Raw genomic sequence first — 12,118 nt, forward strand, 5'->3', positions numbered from 1 at the left:
GCACCATGCTTTGAAGTTCCTAACTAAGAAACTGGTTCTCATGCAGGACATTTTTATTTTACTCGGAGCATGAAACTCTTGATATTTATCCAAAAGATTTGTCTTTTACTTATACTAAGTGATTAAATGTTTTCTCATAAAAACTTACTCAAAATATTTCCTCTCCTATAAGAACTGTAGTGATATGAATTATATTCTTGCTTCCCTAGCTCTAGGGTAGAATCCTACAAAAACCAGCACTGTGATAAATCAGGATAGTAATTTTTGCACAACTGGTGTTAAGACTGTTATTAGAGACCACAAGAGGCAAAATACAATCTAGTACATGCCAGCATTTTAAGGTGTCTGTGCATATAAACACACAGAGGATTTTTAATGTTTCATGGAAATAAAAAAGCCCTGTAAAGCACAATTCATTGAAACTTCAAAGGTTTGAATTGATCTCAAAGGTCTGCAATGCTGGAATAATGCACTCAAAGAATAGATTTTAGGAGATCCTGAAAAAATAGAATTGAAGATGGACAAAAAATTATCTTCAACTGTTTAGACCCCACTGGTTTTATCTGAGTCAGTTATTTTATCTGGTATAATTTACCAAGGCCCTCCTGTGAACACACTTGCAAGTCTTTGGATTTGGCTGCAAACTGCCATGTGAATAGGTCGGGCAGGAAGTCAGTGTTTAAGGCTAAAATAATACACCAATTATGTCTTCAGACAGGAAACATTTCCTGTAGTCCTGGGCTAATCATAAAATGGTAGAATTGGAGAAAAAGGAGGGTGTGGTCCACCTGCTCACTAACACAATGCATGGTATTTCCCAACCAGGCAAGAAAGAGAGAAATTGTGCCCAGATGGCAAAATACTTAAGTTTGCTGAAACAGAACCACTGAGCTCTAAAATATCTTTTGTCTGAAAATAAGTCATGTTTCTCGAAATAAACTTTGCCCAGTTTGCTTAATTAAAAGCATGCCATGGAGAGAGCAATGTAACCACTCAGATGCTGGCAGGACAGACAAAGATCAATCAAACAACTCATGCTGGGCAGGAGGAGAGCCCTGCTGGGACTGAACATTGCAGGAGACACAGAGCACACATGGTGATGAACACAGAGCAGGTTTTTGGTTCAGAAAGATTACTCAAAGGTCCATTAGATCTGTTAGCTCCTGTTAGATAAGGACCAAAAGTGTAAGACCCTAAACTGACTCATTTTTGAGACTAAGAGTGTAGTGTAGGGCCTGCTTTCTCTTTGTAAGTTATCAGCAAGTTAGACACAACTGTCAGAATGAATCAGAGAAGAGATTTATCACAGACTTATTATGATCAGGATGTGTTCAGTTGAACTTTTATGATACTGTGAGAAAAAGGGAACCTTAAGGAATAGCTCTGCCTGCTTGGAAGACTTTGGAAAGCAAAATTACCAGCATACAAGACTAAAAATCCCAACTTCCACATGTTGATGCATCTGCAGGTTTGAGAAGTGCAGTTCAGTTTTCTGCAGTTTATATTTTCATCTTCACCTCACAGGTAAACACAGAAGTGACAAACCAGATACAAAGCAAAAAAATGGAAAGAAAAGCTGCCATAAGGAGAAGGATGACTGCATGTGATGGTGAACTTCCAGAAGCAGGAGGGAAAGGAGAGGAAAATAAATAGAGACCCAAAGTCACTCAGAATCTGTTGAACTACTTGCATTTTTGGGGACAGAATACTAAAGGCTATGATCTGGAATTAAGCAAAGAGCAAAGAAGATTAGAAAGCTTAACTTTGATACATCTACCAGTTTCCTCCATCAGTGATGTGCTGTAGGAAGGTGACAATACCGAGGTATCATCTGAAATCACTGAGATATCATCTGAAGCAAGACATCCAGCATTACCTGTGTTTAATTATTAAGTGCAGTTTAGTACTAGAGACTGTTATGTAATGCCAACATACCAAATGTGGAGGTTCATTCATCCCAAGGGGCTCCTGCAATAATAAATACATATACACTCATTAGGAAACCCCAACATTAATTACAATTAATTTCCTAGGAGACGTGCCAAGTTTCCTGAAATTTGTTAAGTATGAACTCAGGAGGAGAGAAATAAAACAATTCCCAGGCTCTTGGAATAATTCTCTTCCCCAGTTTCTGCCATGAGCTCACAATTACCTGCCTGATTGTTCAGTGCCTTTCACACAGAGAACTTGCATCAGCATTAATTAGTTCCCATAATGTGGATTAGAGTCCATGGAAATGTCTCTGCATTTACTTTTGAGGCTGTTTCTTAAAAAAACAACTGAAACCAGTAGAAGACTGTGACACCTCTCTCAACATGTGCTCTTCAAAATAAGGTTAAAGTATTCTTTTCACGTTCCTATAATTTATTACATATTAATAATTTATTACTTATTATAATTCAATACTTATTACTGAAGATTTTCTTTGTTTTGCATTAGGGTTTTGACAGTTCTGGCACTAATCTGTTTGGGTGAGTTGGCACTACCTTGGATTGAATAATGGATTAAAAATGTTTCCTGTCTTTACTCCCTTTATCTATTACAAATATTTTAGCATAAAAATAGAAAAAAAAAAAAAGCCAACCGAATTCTATTATGTAACAACACAGGCCAGATAAATTCTCAAGTATTCTTAAATACATTATCTATTAGGCATTATAAATTACTATGTTTTAAGGCAAATTAATCTTTCCAGACCAGGTTATTTTTTCCATGTATGCAGTCTGCCAAAGGGAAATTCTTCTTATGAAGTTCCCCTGACAATTCTCTCAAAAGATAGAAAGATGCAGAGTGTTCACTTTAGTCTCCATCCTGAACAGACTCATTATGCCTTTCATGAGGGTCTTTAAATTGCTTCCAAGCAAACAGACAAGTTGTTATAATGTGGGTTCTCCTGTTACATTATTATTATGGTAAAGTCTGAACTCCAAAGGTCTAATTTCTTTTAAGTTTTTCTCCTTAAGTTCTGGTAACTCACCAGCTTGACAGGTCGAATTGACATGATGGTTTTACTAGATCCTCCCCAGTCAAAGAAGCATTTGTATTTTCCTTTCTCCAATATATATTGTTCTCCACAGAAATACTTCTGCTGATATGCCACCCACCTGGAGAATGACACAAAAGTGAAACTGAAAAAACCACATTTTTCTGTGTAGTTTGATGACAACACCAGCAAGTCAAACCTGATGAGAGGCACAAAAGTGTCACAAACTTGATTTTCTGCTTTTACCTCCTTTGACAAACACAAGACTTTGGCTGTCTGCCTCTCCACCAAATATATAGTCATTGTGAGATGATTTCTGCTCAGAAACACAGAGGAAAGACATTCAATTGATGACTTCTTCAATCTCTCTCAATTGCATCTCTACCTGTTCAGCATCCCCCAGACAGGGCTTTCTTACAGCTTTTCCAGTTGGATTTAAGAAAAAGGGTGCAAGCAGAAAGAGGTAACTGAGGAAGGCTTGATGAGATAAAGCAAAAGCCTGAAGGAGCTGGCAGTTCAAGCTTCTCCCACCCTGCTTTTCCTATTGCAATTGAAGAAGAAAGAAACCCCCAACTAGAGGGGTTTCAACTACACCACTAAATCACCCACTTTTGGTGCTGCATTCCTCTCTTACCCAGCACTGGGATTGTTATATTAGGGATATTACAAGGCATGTTTTTCCTCATTTTACTTTTATCACCTGCTGATGAATCTCTTTGCTATTAATTTGTCTTTTTTAACCTCCTGGTGCTCTCTGTTCCCACAGCCCCTTCAGCTGCAAGTTCCAGAAACTCACTGCCTCTGGTGTAGCAAAGGCTTTTTTTCTCCCCACCTCAAAATCTGCTTTAAAGCAATCTCCAGCCAGTTCTGCAAAGCATTTCCCCCAACTGTCATCATGCAAGATTCTGTAAACTGCACTAATCTTGTCTTCCCACCTTCAGGATTTTGCAGCTCTCATTTGTATCCCTCCTCTCCAAACTAAGTCTCAGCCTTTCATTCTTGTATCTAATCCTCATGAGACACTAATCACCAAGCAGTTCAGGTCTCTCACTCTCAGTTCCTGATCCCCATCACCACTAGGGCAGGTATGACAATGTTAATACTGCACTTCTAAAATTGCTATTAAATGCCTGGAACTTTAACCCACATGATTCCATAGTGCTCTTTTCCCTTAATGTCTTTTCTGTTTTAGCCTGTGATATTATTTTTTCATGCACAGTACCATGCCTTCCAAAGCATAGCCTAGTCTATCATTCCAACAGATACTTTCAAAAAGGCTTTAATATAATATCTTCCTGTGAACCTCTGCAGTGTCTGCTGGATCAGAGCTGCCTTTTCATGCCAAGTTCCCTCACACTAATTTTTAGGCTTCTAGTGCTTTTGGGTTTTGTCTTTGTACTATCAGTTAATACTGCCTATCTCTGCCAACAGACACTGTGTGTGGTCTGATTTACTTTCCTTATTTATTAAAATTGTGCTCTTTATTTTCCTCCCAAACTTCACATATGCACACCAAAAGTTAGCCACCCTAGAAACAGTATCAGAACCAGTTACTCTTCCACACCTGTTGGTTTAACCCTCCTCCTTTTAGTTTAAATAATTCTATAAAAGGTATTGTAATTTTCAGTGCCAGCAGTCTGATTTTATTACAAATACAGCAAATCTCGTCCTTTCTGGATATCAGTTCTTAACATATCTAAAATATCTCTTCTGTATTACTGCCAAAGCTACTGTATCATGAAACTATAGCCTGGGACACCTCTGGAGGGACATCACAAACTTCCTCTAATAACAAGAATGCTCAGATCCAAATCAAGGCGTAGGCATGAGAGCTACAGAAAACTAAAATTATTTTTTCTCTTCCATTCCCCAAGGAAACTTAATAAACCACTTTTCTCCTCCAGGTATTTACCCCCTGTACCATGTGGAATATATTCTGCCAAAAGATGTGCAGAGAAATGCTTATCAGTGCCACCCATACATTTCACTGGACTTACATTCCACTTTTCACAACAATCGATCTCGTCTCAGGGCCAAATCCAGCCTGTTCCAAATCAGGGATTTCTTCATTGATGATGTCAAATGCTTTCCCATCTTCATCATCAGACTGAAAAAGTGACACTGAAGACTCTATGAAATCCTAAAAGGCAACACAGGGGTTAGAAGACTGTCACAGCTCAAATGACTCCTCACAATATAGAACATTTTGGAAAACAGTTGTAGCCAAAAAGACTATTTTACAGAGCAGCAAAGGGGCTTAGCTCCCTGGTATGGATTTTTATGGGATATTTTGGTGCTGAAGTTCTGGAATAACTGGGAGCCTGGCAATCTAAAATGGCCTTCAGTGGTTTCCACAGAAGAGAGGAAAAGCCTGCTGCCCCCGAGCACTATCCTTTCCTCTTGGAGGATGGCTCAGAGTGCAAAGATGCCCATGTGAAAAGGAGAAGAGCTGAGGATTTTTAGCACTGATCTTCCAACAGCCTCACAAATAACTTCTCCAAGCATGATTATGGTTTTTTACTTCAGTTCTCCTTCCTCATTCCTTCCCAGCCAACATGGCAATAATTACGGAGAGGAAAAGGCTGGGCAAGATCACCTTTCAGCACATGGGATTTGTACTTTTTGGATACATCCACTGTAGCTATAAATAAATCCTGCTTAGCACTGTCACATTCTCTCTTACATAGCTGTGTGACAATGCTTTGTGCTTTCAGCCAGCTTAGTTTCTTGCCCAGATTAGTTGCACAGCTTCAGATTATTTGAATTTGGGTTTCAAATCTTCAGCTTTTTAACCACTTAGCAATTTTAAGCACACAGTTCAGTTGCTGCTGGGGAAAACAGAAAACAACAATCCATTCACTTTATTCCTTTAATTTTTAACAGAAAGCATGAACTCAATTTGGGTGTTTCTCAAACACTGGGCAATATTATAATAAATTGAAAATAAGTCTTGCAAACAAGAAACAAAGGCTACCAAGCAAATAACGTGGCTGAGAGAGATCCATAAACATATGAGGACACCACCATGGGTATTATTACACTGAACATTGAGAAAACAAAGACTTACAGCTATCAAAAACCACTTAGAAATTAAGGCCAGACCAAGCATGCAGCCAGATACCTGGCCAGGTCAAACAGGCTCTTTGGAGGACACTATGTCTTTTTACAGGATGCAATCACAATGAAAAATGAAAACCAATTTTAGAACAAACACTTGATGTGGCTCAACTTCTCTGCACTGTTTACAGCACAGTAAAAGGTGATGGAACAAATTCTATAGAAAAATTGGTTTTCTTACTGTGTTGACCACTTCCTTCTTTCATTTATTTCAACTGTTGCAACTACTCCAGATATACACTAGAAACTGAAGTGCCAGCTCTGGAAAAGTCATCATGAACAACTGCAGCTTCAGACTACTTTTTAGGGGGAAAAAAACCAAACCAAAACAACAGCCAAACTAGTGCAGTACTAGTGCAAATGAAAACCAGCTACTCTTAACAGTCTCAAAGCAAAAGACTCTGTAACAGGACCCAAAAAGTCATTTAGAGCCAATCTACACATAATTGCCTTAACTAAGTTTATACTGAAATATATCCACAATTGTAATTAAATTTAAAACATCTTTCAAATTCAGCCATCGTTCCTTCCTCCCTGAATTTCCATTACAGCTTCTCTTACAACAAGCAACAGGAAAAATACTTTTGAAAAATAAGACTTTCAGACCAAGGCAAATCATTCCAGACTTGAAAACACCAGTGAGAAAGCTCTGAAGGCAATGCTGCACCAAAAAAGACTCAGAAACTTTGCTGCTTCCACGGATCATGACAGCCATGGGAGCATCTGAACATTGCTAAGCCCCAGTGACAGAGGTGGCACTGACACAGCCTGATGAAGCTCTGCAGAGCCATTTATGTGCCTCTGCCCTGTGCTGCAGCTCTGGGAGCAGCACACAAAGAGCTCTGATCCCCCTGTGCTGCAGCTGACTCAGGTACCCAGGGCTCAGCAGCTTCAGCTCCCAGCCCCACCAGCTGGGCTCAGCTGTCTGAAGCTCTGGGTTGGCCTCAAAGCCAGCGCAGCCAAGGTCAGCTGGTGTGATGCCCCAGCAGGAAACAATCCAAGCCTGGCTGAGCTGGCCCTGAGATGAGCCTGTGAAGAGCAGGGTCAGTGCCCAGCCCCACTGCCCATCCACACTGACTGAGCCTAACACAGCTCCAGTACACCTCACAGAATCCCAGCTCTTCTACACAGACTCTCAAATTCATTGGACTAAACCAGAATGTCTAGGGAAGAGCAATAAAGATCTGATATTCAGGAACATCCCTGTGGATTCTGAGACCATTGCAACCTGTACCTTGCTTCGCCTGAGAGAGTTCCTGAGGTCAGAGAGAAGTGCCAGGACATTTGCTGGGCAGTGAGGGGCCCTAAGCACACAGATTTTGGATTTTTGCCCAGTCCCCTTGAAACTGAACGTTTGGTACTAAAATATTTTTAAAATCCTGACCTTAAGTATTGTACACAAAGTCACAAAGGGAGCATATGGCCAGCCTGAACACTGCCCTGTGAGCTGCACATCGCAGACAGGGAGGCAATCTGCTGGGCAGGCCAAACAGCAGAATGCCAGAGCCATTACTCATCTCATTGGCAAGCACTCATTGCCTCCAATTATGCAACAAAGTGAGGGGAATTGTTCCTTTTCACTTCTATTATCAATAGGTAAATATTTATACATATTTATAAGCAAACTGGAATGATACATGTTGCTATATGACTGGGAATGATACGTGTTTTTAAAATGTTAATGACTTGAGCCTTTTGACTGTTCTAGGTGCAAGTAAAATTAAATACATGACATGGAAGGTCATTCTTGATACCCTCATACACAATTTTAGCTTGTATTTATGTCTTTTGCCAAGAGGAAAATCTAGAAAGATCAATTTAAGTTTCTCAAGTATCTTATATACAGCTGGAAAAGAGGAAAACTAAGGTTAGTCAGTAATTGAATAGGATTCTGCACATGAAGAAATTTCCTACCTATTTTTTTCTCAGAAACCTGAAAAGAAATTATTTAGAGAAGGATATTTTTCTTCAATTCCATTCATTCTCCTATCTTTATTTTGACAGATTCTGATTATGAATATAGCTTTTGCTAGGTGCCTGACATGAAAAACAAACCTGCAAATTGTGAATTTATGTATGGCCTTCTTGGGCTCACATTAACTTTTTATTTAAAAATAAAGACTGTTAAGACAGTGAGTTTGCTCTAAATGCTCAATCTTCCCAAAATTCCTGGCTCAGGAATATCACATCTCCTCAAATGAGGAGATAAACAATCTGAGTATACAAAACTGAGTAATATCAGAGTGAGCAATCTCAGTCTCAAAAGAAGTTACTCTTTGCAGCTGTATTTAATGCTCACAGAGTTCACATAATAATAATAATAATAATAATAATAATAATAATTATAAAACAACCCTTCAAACCCTTAAACTAACAAAAAAACCAAACCAAAGCAAAGGAAATGATAAAGAAGTTCTAATCCTGTGTTCCCCCATTGCTAAAAAGTCTAACTTTGCTTCCAATACTAGACTCTCATAAATAGTTTTTATTATTATTTCATCTTTGCCTCCACTAAACCCATTTTAGTAGCAGGAATTTTTCTACCATGATAATTTTTGCTGCCAAAATTTTCTGGCAGAAAAATCACAGACAGAGGGTAATGCTGTTTTAAGGCTTGCAACAGCTGCTGCACTGAAAAAGCTATTTTTATTTCAATGAAGAGCTACACTGTATACTCAGGCACGTTATGCTTTTAAGAAAATTCCATTTCAGGGATTCAAATAGCTGGAGGTGCAGAAGTGAGGCACTTGGAAAATCTGGCAGGTAGACAAGGAATACAATTTTTGTATGAACTTCACAAAGTTTCAAACCTGCTTCTCCTTAGCACTGTCCACAGTGCAGTCTCAATTTCAGCCACTGAGGAAAGGATGAGGATGAACACAGACAGAAGACGGAATGACCAAACCCAAGACAGCTGTACCATGTCAAAGGATGACCTTGCTCTTCATGGACAGAACTGCATAATTGGTGTGAAACCCATCAGTACTCACAGCCTGCAGGAAGCGGAAGGACAGCAGGGCACTGCCAGCTCCCCCCCAGGAGTGTCTGTCTGCATAATCTCCCTCCTCCAGCAAGTACTGATGGCCTTTGTAGCGCTCCTTATCGTAGGCAACCCATCTGTGCAGCCACACAGCACAAGGAAGAGAAGTCAGGAAGGGCAAAACAACTGCACACATGATTTTCTCTAACAAATAAGAACATCCCAAAACCACTAGAATGAGTATCACAAGCCCAGCCAATGAACAAAGCCAGGCTTGTTGGGAATCACAACAGGAACCCGTGAAGTGTTCTTTGTGGATCAAAATCCCCCCATGTGATTCTTTAGCCAACAATAGGTGATTTATGTAATGCTTTCTCCGTGTACCTCCTCAGCCAGCCATGTTCCCAACACCAACATTTGGTCCCTCAGAGCTCACTATGCATCTAGATGCCAAAACTTCCTAAGCCACCCATTGTCAATGACAAAAAACCAAGCAGTGGATCTCTCCAGTGTGCTAATAAATGATTAAACTCTACCCTTGCTGGAACTGGTGACAAAATTAACAGATTTCAGCAGAACAAGATTTCGCCTGCTTATGTTGTTTTTTTTTTGCTTAAATCTAAAAATGCATACATATCAACAGACAAGCAAATTGAATATACATACCATAATGCATATGGAATATGTTTTAGCACTAAATACATAAAATGTTTCAAGGTATTTTGAATAAATAGATAGGGCTCAATTAAAAGCAGGTGTTTCCATATCAACATCAAAAGCTCTAATGGATCTTAATTTGAAAAAGTGCTTCTTTCTTTCTTGTAAGCATTTTTTCATTAAAGCTCCCTTGTAAATATTAGAACTGCTGTACAAATTCTGTTGGCAGTGAGATTTGGCAGGCAGAGATAGTTTACTTTTAGTACCATTTGGTTTACATTAATTCAGCTGTTTAGGTTACCACAACACTAAAAATAAAAGCCACTACAACAGACAGAACAATGATTTTTAATAATCTGAGGCTTCCCAGATAGCAAACACACAATGCACTTAAGAGCAGATTATCTGAGTATTAACAATTCAGTTTGTTTTGAATTTAGTGCTTGTAAAATTCTGACAACAGCCTGAAAGGATGTAGGGTTATTCCATTTTAACACTAAACTGGAAAATCCCTTAAGAAACAAAAGCAAGATTTTCTGAGAACTCTTTTATTGCTAACGACTTTGGCAGAAGCTTCCCAACAGCACATTCCCAATTCCAGATAACATACAGCAGGAAGTAGGTAACAGGTGGCACAGGAAAACCATTAAGACAATAAAACAGTTTGTTGGTGTCAGAGGTATTAAAATGCCAAACTGAAGACTGACCACACCTACCCAAGGTCATTTCAGCAAATTAACTAGAGACTATCAAAAGTATAAATCAATACAAATTAAAGCTCTGTGTGAACCAAAGAACAAAGTGGTTTAATATATTGGCATCCAATTGGCAAACACTGACTTCACACCTTTCACACGTTTAGCTTGGTAGGCTGATAATTATATAAAGATTATATTATAGGCTTGGTAGGCTGATAATTATATAAAGAAATATACACTCCTTTCTTTTCAAAGCATTTCAGCTGTGGAAGACTCCAATCACCCCTCAGTTAGTACTTCTAAGCATTTAGTTGTGCTTCTCTCCTTTAAAATAGATAAATAAAAATTTGTCTATAAAAATAGATAAAAGTGAAATATACTCACACTCCACCAAGGACACGTAGTGACCCGATCTCCTGAAACTCCTCTTCACTACCAAACAGTGCTGGGACAGAAGTGATGTTTTCTGAAAACTCTTTGGACCATCCTCCAAAGTGGCTTTTCTCATATATTATTATCTAGAAAACAGGATGTTGAGCTTAATCCTTCAAAAGTAGACAAGAAGGCTCTCCCTGTACTTTGCTGAAGTTATTTCCAAGACTGCAGTAACAACCCCTTCAGGTTCCTCATCTGCTGAATCACACAGATCACCTAGTAACAGTATTTACAGTTGCTGCAGCATTTATTAGAAAAACACCTAAGTCATGCATGTAAAAGTTACTTAAAGCATTAGCATTTTTGCAGAAAAAGGAGGAAAAAGGAGCAATAACTCTGGATCAGCTTTCAGCTCAACAGATCACAGAAGGATCATGGTCTCACAGCTCCTGTACTGGGATAGGATGGAAAGCTCCAATTTCTGTCCCCTTCCTCCCTTCTCTCTCCCTTTTTTAAAAAACTTGGTATGTAAAATGTCCTCCAATCCCTTTACCATTACAGTGACTAATGTCAGAAAAACTCATTTTATAGCTAATTCACCTTTTTCCTAATATGTGAAAAACAAACTATTGCTACTTTTACACCACATGAAATACTAAGTGAACTTGACAGCATTAGTGAATTTTTCCCTCAGCAGCAAGCATTGAATAGTTATCAAACACCCCATACCAAACAAAAGGAAAACAGCTTACAGAAAGGTTTTATATTCCCAATGTATTTATATTTTATTCTCAATGCCCTCTGTGCTTACCTTGACATTCATTGGCATTTGCACCTTCAGTCCACCCTAAAAACAGATGGGGGGGGGGAAAACAGGTACTTAAACTTGAAGTTACACTTTGACATGTGTTTTATAGTACTATCAGAGCATGAAGTCTTTGCAATTATATTCACCACTTTCAGTGTTGGCCACAGATTTCAAAAGGCCAGGGACACTATAAACCTGACCTACAAACAAATCAGTGCACTGACAAGCCTCTAAAGACTGCAGGCAATTAAAAAATATCCCTTCATTGCCTAGAAATCTAAAGTAAATATTTACTACATGCTTTTAAACTAATTGGTATTGACCAGTTTTTAAAATTAACTTTCAAAGCTTTATTGTATGCATTCCAAATTTCTAAAGCATGAATGATGGAACACTAGCAGAGAGAGAAAACAGCAGGAGAGAGAGAAAATATAGACTGATGTATTCATGTTTATGGTCAAAGAGCAAATACAACAAATGCATCTTCTCTGGAAATGTGA

The 12,118-nt window shown here is 38.7% G+C and overlaps 1 protein-coding gene across 2 annotated transcripts in view; it reads right to left on the minus strand.

Annotated features, from left to right (window-relative positions):
- CRYBG3 (crystallin beta-gamma domain containing 3) overlaps positions 1 to 12,118 on the minus strand; it is an 80,751-nt gene that overhangs the window by 16,314 nt on the left and 52,319 nt on the right. For both annotated transcript variants that reach the window (XM_085076360.1, XM_085076369.1), the window contains 6 exons: positions 11,622 to 11,657; positions 10,820 to 10,953; positions 9,091 to 9,217; positions 4,981 to 5,123; positions 2,978 to 3,104; positions 1,936 to 1,968 (listed from right to left, as the gene is read on the minus strand). In XM_085076360.1, coding sequence (XP_084932486.1) covers positions 1,936 to 1,968; positions 2,978 to 3,104; positions 4,981 to 5,123; positions 9,091 to 9,217; positions 10,820 to 10,953; positions 11,622 to 11,657 — 600 coding nt within the window. The remainder of the gene's footprint in view (positions 1 to 1,935; positions 1,969 to 2,977; positions 3,105 to 4,980; positions 5,124 to 9,090; positions 9,218 to 10,819; positions 10,954 to 11,621; positions 11,658 to 12,118) is intronic.

This window comes from Lichenostomus cassidix, chromosome 1 (assembly GCF_008360975.1).
Source record: "Lichenostomus cassidix isolate B80296 chromosome 1, HeHo_3.0, whole genome shotgun sequence".
Lineage (NCBI taxonomy): Eukaryota > Metazoa > Chordata > Aves > Passeriformes > Meliphagidae > Lichenostomus > Lichenostomus cassidix.